Source organism: Callionymus lyra, chromosome 7 (genome assembly GCF_982586985.1).
Source record: "Callionymus lyra chromosome 7, fCalLyr1.hap1.1, whole genome shotgun sequence".
Taxonomy (NCBI): Eukaryota; Metazoa; Chordata; class Actinopteri; order Syngnathiformes; family Callionymidae; genus Callionymus; species Callionymus lyra.
This window is the reverse complement of record NC_141824.1, coordinates 15,669,076-15,682,919: the sequence shown is the minus strand read 5'-3', so window position 1 is coordinate 15,682,919 and position 13,844 is coordinate 15,669,076. Positions and strand designations below refer to the sequence as shown.

Below are 13,844 nucleotides of genomic sequence, written 5' to 3'. Positions count from 1 at the left end.
TAAAAAAACGAAAGAAAAGCTACTAGCTTGTTGCTAAAGCATGCTAACCAGACCGAAGTATTAGCAAAACTTAAAATATCTCTAGTTTATTTTATATTGCTATTATTATATCACTGGATTGTATTTACAAGACTTGTCTGATAATACTGGTTTAATATAAAATAAATAAAAAGTCTTTATATATTGAATTCATTTAAGTGAGGCGCGGAAACTATTTTAAAAAAAAGAAAGAAATGCTACTAGCTTGTTGCTAAAGTATGCTAACCAGACCGAAGTATTACCAAAACTTAAAATATATCTAGTTTATTTTATATTGCTATTATTATATCACTGGGTTGTATTTACAAGACTGGTCTGATAATACTGGTTTAACATAAAATAAATTAAAAGTCTTTATATAGTAAATTCATTTAAGTGAGGTGCGGAAACTATTTTAAAAAAACGAAAGAAAAGCTACTAGCTTGTTGCTCAAGCATGCTAACCAGACCGAAGTATTACCAAAACTTAAAATATGCATTAATTTGACTCTATTTTATTTTATATTACTGTTATTATATCACTGGATTGTATTTACAAGACGTGTCTGATAATACTGGTTTAATATAAAATAAATTAAAAGTCCTTATATATTAAATTCATTTAAGTGAGGCGCGTAAACTATTTTAAAAAACGAAAGAAAAGCTACTAGCTTGTTGCTAAAGCATGCTAACCAGATTGAAGTATTACCAAATCTTAAAAAATCTCTAGTTTATTTTATATTGCTATTATTATATCACTGGATTGTATTTACAAGACTTGTCTGATAATACTGGTTTAATATAAAATAAATTAAAAGTCTTTATATATTAAATTAATTTAAGTGAGTCACGGAAACTATTTAAAAAACGAAAGAAAAGCTACTACCCGTTTGTTCAAGCATGCTAACCAGACCGAAGTATTACCAAAACTTAAAATATAAATTAATTTGACTCTAGTTTAAATATTATATTGCTATTATTATATCATTGTATTTACAAGACTTGTCTGATAATATTGGTTTAATATAAAATAAATTAAGTCTTTATATATTAAATTCATTTAAGTGAGGCACGGAAACTATTTAAAAAACGTAAGAAAAGCTACTAGCTTGTTGCTCAAGCATGCTAACCAGACCGAAGTATTACCAAAATTTAAAATATGGATTAATTTGACTCTAGTTTATTTTATATTTATTTTATAATATCAAGGGGTTGTATTTACAAGACTTGTCTGATAATATTGGTTTAATATAAAATAAATTAAAAATCTTTATATATTAAAAATAAATTAAATTTGACACACTACTTCAGAATAAAGTCACCCTATTCTAGTTTTTGCGTCACAATAGCAGGTGTTTGTCGGGAAGTATATGTGTGCCAGAGTTTTCTAGCACTGAAGTTGTATAGCATGAAAATCAGACTTTGAAATCCAAAAACCATCACATTTCAAAACCTCATATTATTATTTGGCCTTTATTTTTGTTTTTATGCATGAATACATTTTTGTGTTAAACATATTTAGTGTAAACAACCGATTTGAAAAAAAAAAAGTTATGTTCAAATTAAATCAAAAATAATAAATGATTAAAATAATAATGAATAAATCAATAAATTGATGGCAGGGGTCGATCGCTTCAATTTGGTTGCCCTGCTGTATTTTTAGGCACCAAATGTTTTACACTTAATGTATTTACTTAACATTTAACATAAAAATCTTTTTACAATGCAATGTAAACACTGAATTTTTTTACACGTTAATTTATTCTTGCATTGAAAAGAATAGATAGACTGAATAGCATATTTAGATTTAGACTGTTCCTATACAGTATATACAAAAAATACAAACATTTACAATTTACAAATATATATTTTTAGTGATTGTAATGAATATCTTACTTGCTTAAATGTTTTGTTGAGGGAAGACTTGGAAAATGTTGTCAGAGATTTGTGGCGCTTGTACTTTGTTAATCCGAAAACCGAAAATGTGATCTGCGTCATCAGTGTTTTTGTAAAGTGGTGAAGAAAATAGCGTGAACGCAGTTGAACAGGAAATACAGCGGTCCGGCAGTTATTCAGTTTGCGCGATAAGATGTGAAACGTGTTTAGATTTTGAGGTTTTTTGGGGTCTGGTCAAGTGTTTTACACATGCTTGTAACTTAATGTATATCCTGAATTCCTAAAAATACACAAAGTTGTGTTTATAAGCAATATATTCATCAATCTAAAGCAGGGCCAGTCAAACAGTTTTTAAGGAGGGCCACATTTGATAAAAATAAATATTGCAGGGGCCAAATTGAATATGTGACATCTAACCATCAGCTGTGTGATTCAGAAGTTTCAAATATTATCCTAATATCATCAAACTATTCAGCTATAAATGACTAACTTCTTCAAAGACATAAATAAGAATTAGCCTCAACACTTACTTTATGTCCTTTTCCATTTGACTCATGGGAACTGGTTTTAATTGAAAAACATGTTAAAATCTCTGGTTAAATAATACTAGTGGATTGCGTGCTGCATGATATCTGCTCAAGAGCCGCAAAAAGTTCTGTTTAAACATTCAGACTTTTAACAAAATACAATGTAGTAATGCTCTGCTTCTTCGTAAACTGAGGTAGTACGTTCTTAGGAAACAAAAAGACATGTTTGTGTAAAAGAGGAAATATGGCCAAACTTGAAGATAAATTTACTGTAAAATATTTATCTTATCATTAGAAAGATTAATTTACGTCATGTTTATTTTTCCCACCTTTCTAATCTCCAGGTTATGACTCATTGAGAAGACCTCAGATACAAATTGGGTTTCCTATGAACGATGACTAGTGTACCTTTGAAAAACCACTAGCTTCTCAGACATCATTATTTTTCACCATCTGGCTTCAAATCATATGCCGTAAACAGTTTATATGCTAGTGTTGATATCATTCAGGCTCTGCCAATGAATTCTCGAACCAACACTTACTATCTCTCACAGAGGCTTCTTTACTCAATGTGTTTTTTCGTCATTGGATAAGTGGGCAGAACTGTTGAAACCAAAACTACTATTGACATGGATTTAGGTGTACTTTAATAGCACAAACCCTATGATTACCCTGATTCACAGTTTGTTTTAAATGAGTGACTGAGCTTTGCATCTGTACAGAAGACAGTTGTAAGATTTGTCATAAGATTGAAGGTCATTTAATTCTAAACTAAACATGTGTAATTCATTTTTTTGTAATGCTGTCGTTGAATTAATAAAAGAACAGAATGTGACTTAACCACACACTCACACCTCTGACTCACTCTGAGGTTAAGGTGTGAAATTTTTATGAATAAATTCCTCAACTATTACTGTAATTGTGAGTCAGTTGAAAGACATTATCAAATATTCGATTCATAGATTAGATTAGAGAACTCTAGCTTGATCAGACATAAATGAGTAAATAAATAGATAAACACCATCAATGACAAAGAAAACTTCATCCACATCCAAGCATCTAATGACCAACAGTCCAAAGTCCTAGAGTTTGCTGGTGTTATAGCATAAAAATCAAAAAAGGAATTCATGACACAGTTTTACTGTAGTGTATCATCTCCGTCATTTTCATTTATGGAAAGGTACTTGGCCAAACTCAAATGTCTCTTTTCACCTTGCAAAGCTTTATTCATGAGTCTCTCACAGATGGTGTCTCCAAGGGGAAAACATTTGTGTCGTCTTTAGTCAGAGTCGATGGCAACGGATCAGGCTAAGAAATATTTTTTGAGGGTGATAAAACCATATTGGGAGAATTATGATTGTACTCTTCAACATAATAATAACAACAAGCCCTGAGGGAACAGTCAAATACTGTGAAGTTTTTATTTTCCTATTGAATTTGTTACACATTTTTAGCCAACGATGCCAAGTCAGGTATTGTCCTGAATACATACTTTGATACTCTTTGCAGCCATATCCATTATTACTAATAATCGTATAATGTTTAGAAAATGCTAGCTTATAGCTGGCATTGCTCAGACGGTATGGTTGGCTTGTCACCTTGAGGGTGTGGGTTCAATCCCGGCGACATATCTGATTGTATCCTGGTGTCCCTGAGCAAGACACTGTATTAATTGATTAATGAATTGAAGTGTTGCAAGAAAGTTGAGGTTTTTTTGGGGAATATCTACGTTAAAATCTTACATCACCATCTTGAGCAGGGGTAGGGAACCTGGTCCAGAAAGAGCCGCAGTGGGTGCAGGTTTTCGTTCCAACCATTCAAGAGGACACATTTTATCCAATCAGGTGTCTTAGGAGTGTAATCAGTTGATTGTCAGTCTGGTGTTGCTTGTTCAGCTGAAACCTCATTGGTTAAACTGTACATGCTTGATCGGTTGGAACAAAAACCTGCACCCACTGCGGCTCTTTCTGGACCAGGTTCCCTATCCCTGATCTGGAGTATTGGATCTTGATCCCTTTGTTGCTTTTGTTTTAAAGCAACCAGAGTAAATTCTACGGCGAAACAGCATTAAAGTCTTTCTAATAAGAGACATCAAAAGTCCAAATTGATTGAAAAGTATCTAATCACAGAAAGTTTTGGTGGCTGTTAATATAAGAGCTCCACCTACAGGAAAAGAAAGAGAGAGGACGATGGTCTTGTGAAGAATATATGCCGTTTATTTCATGAAGCTACATGTTGTGCGTTTGTTAAACAGAATACACGTTATGCCTCGTGTATGGAAAAAAAAACCCAACAACAAATATGCAAATGTGGATTATAAAACTTTATCACTTCAGTTAATAATTATTAATAAAGTGCAAGTCTTACTTAGGTGAACAAGTGACATTTTTTCTTATATACAGCATTATACTATATATATAACACATAAAAAGGATTCCATCATTTCCAATGTGTTGTTATCTAACACATTTGTCAAGATAATGCGACATTAAAATGAAAAACATTTTACTCCGGAATGGGTCAGCTTTGTCTCACTGCCTCAGAAATGTTAACGGCCGATGTATGTATTAAACAGAACAGTTGTTTAACACTAAAGAAAAATCATATAGGATTGATTCCATATGACCTTAAGTTGTTAAACAAAAACATCAGTTTTAATGTTGAATCTTCACATTTCAGCAGAAACAACACTTCAAAATGGTGGTTCCTCTTTGCACACGACTTTCTCGGACATGTTGAAAGTCATTTGGTCGCTTCTTCGATCCGTTTTGCTGGACTTTTCAAAGTCATTAAACCAGTTGGTTTTTGACTTTGAAATACTGTACTTGTTGACATTGCCGTCACTGTCTTGGCGTTTCTCACCTTTGAAGGGGAGATGCATAGTATGCGGAGCTTTTTCCTGCGTGGGTGGATTTGCACACGGTGACATTAAGCTTTTATTTTGAGAGTTGGACACGTCTTGATAATTTGAAAAATGCCTTAAGATCTTTTTCTTCAAAATATGCCCTCCTTTTACAACGGTATCCTTCGCATCCCGATTGTTTTCCTCCATTTTAACGGCATCGCGTTTCGTCTCTTGATTTGAGAATGTCGAGTCATTCAAACATGGTTCAAAAGTCTCATATTTTGATCCCCCTTCTGTTGCCTCGCTGTGTTTCTTTTCGTGACTATTCTTCGTGGCAAGATATAGAAAACGTTGAGGACAGTAGGAACAACGGTATTTCTTCACCGGGTTGGGGCTCCGAGCCGAGTTATTGAAACAGGAGCCACTCTCCATACATCTCTTACAAATGTAATCGCCGCCAGCAGGAACTTCTCCAGGAGGTCCTTGTGCCCCACAGGTCACGCAGAAACATGGATGGGAACCAACAGTATGTGCCTTCAAACCCGTCTCCGTGATGAAAGAGGTATCGCAGATATCACAGTTGTACGCGGCCCTTGGACTGACATTTTTCCCGAGGCTACTTTTGACCTCCCCGCTGACGCCCAAATTGCTCTCTTCCTGCCAACAGTCTTGTTGGCCCTTAATACCAGAGCCATGAGTCCTCTCCTCGAGTGTTTCAGTGTAATTGCCTAACAACAGTTGTCTGTGCTTGTACCTAAGCTTCTTCCTCTTCTTCTTGGATTTGTACGAGTAATAAGGGCGCCAGAGCTCGTCCGCGGTGTCACAGTCGTTTGGATCTCGGTAGGTCTTAGGACCTTTATCTGGCGATTCCTCAGATCTCAGTCGATGTCTGGGACTCTCCGATGTATCCTGAGTGGGAGACTGTGGATATGACCACTCCTTGTCTCTGTCTCGCTTTTTATGCCTGGGAAAGAGTTTAGATCCTTTGATTCTGCGGCGAATGATTGATTCATTTCCTATTTTGACTGTTATCTGACACACGGGCATTGAATGACCGCCCATGGATTTACCGGTGCACGCAGGTTTGGCGATGTAGGTTTGCGTCTTCGCGACGTCCATTTTATCGGGCGTCAGAAGCTCGGAGCTCGATTGAAGTATCTCCTTGGTCATCTCTTCGACCCTTTTCGCCGATTTGGATAACTCGGCAAGTTTCCTTACATTTTTCAACGAGTTTAAAAATGCCACGTTATGCTGGGATTTCAACTCGTCTCCTGGAAAATCCGTTATGCCCAGAGGAGGGAACACAGATTCTGGTTGTGAAGGGGGCACATGTCTCAGAAGGGATTTATCCTTCTGTCCTGACTCATCCTTTGTGTCTTTCTGTTGGAAACCAATGTCTTTATTTATTTTCGGCTCAATGCAAGGCTTGTCAAAGCTAATTCGGGGCATGACGGGCGCAACCATTTTCGTTGTTGCCATGAACGTTGGTTGGAGTAAGTCGCTGCTGGTCTCTTTTATAGGGCCATTTTCTTCACCGGAGGAGTTCAGGAATTTACTCTCCTCGGTCATGTCATCATCCCCATCGTCTTCCGTGTACGTGTGACTGTACGACTTGTACTGCCTCTTTCGGAACTTCATGGGCAGGAGTCGGTAGAGTTTGATCGGATAAACGCTGGATTTAATACCTCCATTCGCCGAATGTTTCTTAACGGCCAGGCTGGGATCGATCCCATGAAAAGATTTCTGGTGGTTCTTCAAGATGTAGTACGTCATGAATGTCTCCAAACAGAAGATGCACTGGTAGCGCCGCTCACCTGTGTGCCAGATCTCATGTTTGGTGCGGTACTCTGCCAGGGCAAAGACTTTATTGCAGTAATGGCATGGGTAGGCTCTCTGCCAGGAGTGCACGTTCTCATGTCGCTTTAGACTCGAGAAGTTAGCGTACACTCTATTGCACATCCGGCAGTTGTAAACCCTCTCTTCTTTACAAGAAACTGGAAGGTCAGGATCAAGAGGCTCCGTTTTCGTTTGAACATTAGCTGTATCACAGGGATCAGGATCCATCACTTTGTCCGATGTATCACAAGCTTTTACTTCTGCATGTTCAGGAGGAGCTTTGGGACACAGGCGTTCGTGGTTGCGTAGACGTTTGAAGTGTATGAACCTTCTGTTGCAGAACTTACAAAGCAGGTTACCGATAAAACGTTTCTTATGGACCTCCAAGTGAATCGTCAGAAGGGCTTTATTGGTGAATATCTCCGGGCAGTGCTCGCACTCGTATATCTGGATATCCGCCTTGGAAGGGGCGGGCGGCGGATTTATCTCCTTTGGGTCCGAAGGAACAGGTGCATCTTTTTCTACACTCTTGTCCTTTTTGGGCTCAAGTGACGCGGGTTTGATAACGGCTTCGGGGTTTTCGTGTGCAGCCGTAACCAATGAGTTACCCTTATCTTGGTGCGTCGCAGCTGGTGCTGGGGCGATACTTCTCACGTAGGATCCGGTCTGCTTGTGGCGTTTCTTGAGTGGTCCTGAACTACTGTACGTCTTTTGCTGTGGAGTCGTTTGTGTACCTGGTTCTTCAGCCCACGGAACGTGTGCTTGTGTGGCTTGGGTTACTGCGTACGAATGATCGGAGAGGGTCTGAGTGGTTTCAGGATACTGGCTGGTAGTAGTGGAGATTGCCGGACAGGTTTTCGGCAGCTCCCGCACATTTGGGGACGGGGTCTCCCATCGACTTTGAACCGGAGTGAAAGGGTTGATTTCAGGACATACTTCTGTCATGGAAAAGGCATTTGTGATCCTAGGCCCCCTGGAACTGCCCTCTTCCTTGGGCCGTGGGGCTTTTTTCTTAACCTGCTTATCCAGAGGAATCCCGACGACATTTTCTTTTAATGTCTGTTCCTGCACCTTTTGTTCCGCAAGGTTTTCCAGAAAAGGAATCCCGAGTCGTCTCCCTCCTTCGACGAGCCGTTTGGTGTCCTCCGCACTAGCCGTGGTCACCTTTGAGCAGTAGATGAAATTTAGAATATTGGCAAATACTTCTGATTTCAAATCCATCAACTCCAGCACGTGGCAGTGGCTCCATGTCTCCGGAGTGGTCAGAGCGTTCTTGAAGTAACCGCAACAAGCCGCCAACACGTTCCTGTGGGCTTTGAACTTCACATCCTCCACCACGACGGTCACGTCGCAGTAAAGGCCTTGAGATCGCTGCTCGTTCAGCTTGTTCAGCACATTGTGAGAGTGGGAACTATCCATTGGTCCGATCGAGAGAAGGAGGTCACACGGCCATCTGGAATAGAAGGAAAAACAACAGGTTTAAACAGTGAGTGCAACAGAAGCGTTTCTGCGGTTGTGCCACTAGATGGCGGTAATATCCTAAGAATTGAGCACGTGGCATCGTGACCATGTGTCAAGGTCCTTTATTCTACTGGAAAAATTGCAACCATCTGCTTTATAATAACAGTTTCTTTATATTTTACATATACTTTGGCATAATAGTTGTCCACTGTGTTTAATCATTGATGAATTATTGTCCATTTTCTCATTTATTAAATCATAATAACAAGATCTACGAGTAGATGACCTCTGGTTGCATTTTGATGTTTGAAAATGACGGTTGGATGTTCAAAAGGAATAATGATTAATTTGGATTCCACATCAACATATTTTACGTTTCATTAAATAAATGAATGTTATTTAAGAGCATTTTTCAACATATTAAGTGCTACTGAAGTAAATATGTAGATGGAAATTAAGAAACATAGTTTATATTAAAGATGTTTGCTCATCCCGTATGGAGAAAAAAGAGGGGATCAAATGATTTAGTCGTTCAAAATAACACCTTGGAAAAATGTAAACCATTGAAATGTCGTCAGCATAAAAACATGTGCTTTAAGTGTATTGTATTGTATCATGCGCAGTACAGCAAAAATGTTTAAAAAACAGTTGTTCTGTTCAAAACTGAATTGACTTTGTTGCTCAAAAGCAATATGGCGGCCATCTTCCAGCCGTTCGCACGCCACTAAAACTACATCCAGTCTCCCGTCTTCATCCTCCGACGGGCCCGTCGTCATGGCAACGTGCTATGGCGCAGTACTTATTGGGATTCAGCTGTATGGCTGATGACTATTAGCTTTCACTAGTCTTCTGTATCTTTTAAAAACGAAAACGAAATAAATACAAATATCCATCTCATGACGAATAAGGAATCCCTTACTTACTTAATTTTTGTAAAGATATGTTGCACTTTTGTGAAACAATGTTACTTTTAAACGAAGGCCAACGATTACCTGCTGCTGCTGCTGTTTGAAATGTAAGCGACGTACACAAAGTGTACGGACCACAAACAAAGAAAGGAGTAGTATGAAGTCGGGCAAGAATAAGCAAAGCATGGACTTTTTCCGCAAACATACTTTCACCCCAGTCGAGTTAAGCCATGCAAAACATACCTCAGTAAATCATGGATGCAGCGCCGACAGGAAGCCGTGTCATCCCGTATCCTATTCTCACCGCTCTAAACACGATCGCCCGTCTACGTTAACGGTTATGTCACAGCCAATTACTTTTTTCCAGCTCCTTCAATGAAGCTATCACAAGCCGGGCTCTGTCTCTTTCTCTCTCCCTCTCCCTTCTGCGAGCGGATGACTTCTTTCCGTCTATCCACGCAACCCTTCCTGCCCTGCCCTTCCTCGTCTGTCCCGTCTCCGTCAGACGACGACGTCGACTGGCTCCATGCTGTCGGCAACACAGCGTCTTAGCTAGACTGCAGCACAGCTGTGGCTAACGTTGCCCTTCGCTCCGGAGCCACCTAGCAGGAAACGACAACTTTTATTAAGCATGGCGGAGGCTGCAGCGAAGGCAGAGGGGGATGCAGCCGCTCGGTGGAAAACAGCAGCCGATGCAGCAGGGGAAGCGATTAGCTGCGTAGCTGTTGGCATCTCTCCTCGCTTGTTTCACTAGCCTCTATTTTTTTTCAGGATGAACCTTGAAGCTTCATTGCATTGCAAACCTGCACCTCGGTTGCATCTGCAACACATCAGCCTTTTGCAACAACAAGTACCAGCATCCTTGCTGATGAAGCTTCTGTGGTTAGTCAGTGAATAGATGATGGCGGCCACATCTTTCCTGTTTGTGTACCGCATTCAGATCAGTCTTTTTTTTTTTCTTTTTTTTTTGATGAAAGGATTTGAAACCTTAACTCAAGTTATGGGTGGGCAAAGGGGTGTCGGTATCAGCAGGTTTTGTTTCCAACTACGAGGTTGCTGATTGATGCAAACGCAGCAGATGCGTCAGAGCTGCAGACGTGGGGGGATTGTGGGGGGTCGTGGGGGGGGGTCTATGGCGCTCATCATGTCGGCGAGAATTACCTTTTACTTAACTTACCTCTTCATACGTGTCTCTGTAACATTGTACTTCAAGATGAGAATTAGTTGGAGAGAAAATCAATGTTCTTTGACGATACTGTATCGATTTATTTTACTTTTTTTTTTAAAAAGGTTTTTTTTAATGAGTAGTTGGTTGATCACGGGTAAAGTTAGTCCCTCCACTGAAAATTTCATTTTGATTTTGGTTTTCTGGAGATTAAAGGGCAACTAAAGTCAAAACCAAACCCTCCTGACTCACTCACGTCTCTCATTATGACCATGTTTTGAAGTTATTACTTTCTAAAGTTCTCCCCTCTCGGAAATCTCGACAAAGGAGAGGTTACGAGAGCGAGTCCATTATGATGTAATAATGGCTTCACTTCTCCTCCAGCCAGCTGTAATTAAGCCCAGCTTTGTTTATACAACGAGTTCCTTGGAGGTGAAGACTTTCGTGATTGATGACGTGCAGTAACCAACCTTGATGCTCGACCAATCACAGCAAAGTGGGGGATTTTATCTCCAGAAAAAACAAGAGTTTTCAGAGGGCGGGGCTAAAGCACATTTTCAATGAAAAGAAAGTTTTGTACAAACAGACACATACTGATGAGTACACAAGATCTATTTAAGGGACACTTAGATCATCATCATTAGGCCACCAAAAAAAACTTTTCATCAGTATGATGTGTAGAAATAAACCAGACCAAAATTAAACTCCATAAGCAGAGACAAATCAATGATCATTTCACTATTTAAAAGGACATTATTCAGAACACAAACTCCTAATTCTGGCTTCATACAGGTGACGTATTTAGCATTATCTTGCATGTAAGATAACGGTTTCAGAGCAACATCTCTCCGAGGGGTAGGATGTGTCGTCTCTGTCTCAAGAGTCGCTAGAGGCCTGGATGTATTGTTGCCTTCTAGTGGAAGCTATTTCCCTCGATCCAGGCCGACAACGTTATAACAGTGTTACTTGAACTGTCCCTTGACTACCAAGCACCACAGGGAGGAGCTGTTCCACCAGGGCCTAAGGGAGAGCATACAGGCCTCTGCGCCACCGAAAGTCAAAACTCAAACACGACCTGTGGGGATGTGACGACAAACAACCACGACGGCAATCTTTTAAACTCGGTCGACATCCTGTCAAAGCGTCAATTAAAGCATCTGTTTGACATGTTTACGTCATTCATCCTACCATTAATGTTTCCACTCCCCAAAGACCTTGATGCACAAGTCGCGTCTGTAACAGCTGTCCAACTCCCTCCAACATCCTCAGAATCGGGGTGAACGCTCTTGGTTATTCTTGTTCTTTCCTCCAGGAGGTCTGCTGCCTTTGCTGCGTCATGTCTGCTACATCGCTGACCCACAAAAGAGCGGCTAGCGAGAAGGGGTGGTGAGAAGTGTTTCCAGCTAAAGAACCGGAAGAAAACACCGCGCGCTTGACTTCAGCGAGTAGATAGACGAGGGTTTGCTCTGGTGTTCAGGATGTATCTGGTAGACCTTTATTGTTACATAATGATTTTTTTTTTTTATCCTCAACCAGACTCGCCCGAGCGGGGCGGCAGCCAACGTACACAGGCTAAATTTAGCAATGTACCCAAGAGTCAGGACTATGTAGCCAGTTTCCCCAACTATGATTGATGAAGTACAATGATGTATTTGTCCCATTTGTACTACTAGCAAAGAATGATAATATTATGAATTAAGTGCAATAACCTTTAACGTAAGTTTATGTATTATTTCAGATGTACATCACATTCATGTTAACAAGCTTTAACTCATATTCCTTGCTTAAAAAAGATAAAGGGAGTCATACCTTTAGGTCAGTGTCGCCTGCTTGATCTGGATTCTTGAACTGGACTCAAAGAGAATTACTGCTGGTTTGTCAGATGCTTTTTTCAGGAGCAATTTTTTGGAGTTTCTACCTGAAATTTGGTGGCTCAGGCTTTAGGCCTGAGCAACCAGAATAACAACGCTTGTTTTGCACACGATTTTTTTTTTTTTTTTTTTGTGTCCCTCCTCCCATCAGCTGACTGCAGCTTTAGTGCCGCATTACTCCATCTGCTGGCTGACATTGTTATCACACCACGATGACGGAACTGAAGTTCTCAAGAATGCCCACCGGGGGGAGCAAGAGGTGACTGCTTGAACGTGGAAACCGGAAGTACGAATGGGGAGCGTGGCCCTTTGTGTGACGTCAGCTGTTTTTGAGAGTGGATGCATGCTTTTGTTCAATATAGGACATTAGAAATAATGTGAAGATGAATGTTAACTTTGGATCTGTCACCTTTTTTATTAAGAATGTAAAGAACAATGTTCATTTTGTAACAAAAAAATTGAATAATAATTAAAAATAAATCATTAAATACTATATTATATACTGGATTTAACATGTTATATATAATGTGTAAATATTTAACATATGCTTTAGATCAGCGATTCCCAACCTGTGGTATCATTACCAAAAAAAGGTAGCGTTTCCAAAATGGTATCATTCATTTGTGGGAGGGTGGAAGTAATTATATAAACATATATATCTATATAATATATAGAAATACAAATAAAACTCGTCCAGGTACGCTGGTTATTTAATAGTCACTGTCTGCTGTTGCCGTATATATCTGAAGAATCTTTCATGGTTATAGCTGGACAATTATCTAAATAAACAGTTAAATACTCTACTTTACCTTACCTTACCTGTCTTTTCAGCCCATTGTTTTATTCTTTTGGTCAAGCCCTAGTAACAAATGAAGGAATACGTGAAAAATACACATAGAAAGAATTTGAATTGGCATCCAACATAGAGTAAGTATTTGAGCATGTATGTATAAAGTTTATTTGTTGTGAGATTTCTTGTGTAGCTAAATCCTCCATATATTGTGCACTAATTTTCTACACCAGTAGCAGTAGTCTTTGTATTAAGGAATGGATCACAGACATTTTTTCCATTCCAAGAGAATGAATTGACGGAATTAATTTGAAAATTAAATATCATTTAAGCCCCGAAAATAATGTTCAATACTTGGCCTCCAATGTCCTTTAAATTCAGGTTGTTCTGGATGAGATAATGGTCATTACAATACATTAAAGGGCAACTAATATGTTGATTTAAGTGTGTCTTGAATAGATCTTGGACCTTATCCGTATGTGTCTGTTTGTACAAAACTCTCTATAAATGATAAGAAAGCTTTCTGGA

The 13,844-nt window shown here is 39.2% G+C and overlaps 2 protein-coding genes across 4 annotated transcripts in view; both read right to left on the bottom strand.

Annotated features, from left to right (window-relative positions):
* daw1 (dynein assembly factor with WDR repeat domains 1) overlaps positions 1-13,844 on the bottom strand; it is a 267,508-nt gene that overhangs the window by 18,989 nt on the left and 234,675 nt on the right. The window lies entirely within an intron of this gene.
* Positions 4,636-12,661, bottom strand: zbtb38 (zinc finger and BTB domain containing 38). 3 transcript variants are annotated; one of them, XM_087796337.1, is made up of 3 exons: positions 12,465-12,661; positions 11,844-12,025; positions 4,636-8,574 (listed from the first exon to the last, which is right to left on the bottom strand). In XM_087796337.1, the coding sequence occupies exon 3, from the start codon at positions 8,538-8,540 to the stop codon at positions 5,133-5,135; it is 3,408 nt and encodes a 1,135-aa protein (XP_087652463.1). In that variant the 5' UTR covers positions 8,541-8,574; positions 11,844-12,025; positions 12,465-12,661; the 3' UTR covers positions 4,636-5,132. The 3 variants fall into 3 exon arrangements, with proteins under 3 accessions (XP_087652463.1, XP_087652462.1, XP_087652464.1); XM_087796336.1 differs by lacking the exon at positions 11,844-12,025 and having other exon boundaries at positions 12,465-12,660; XM_087796338.1 differs by lacking the exons at positions 11,844-12,025; positions 12,465-12,661 and adding an exon at positions 9,734-11,038.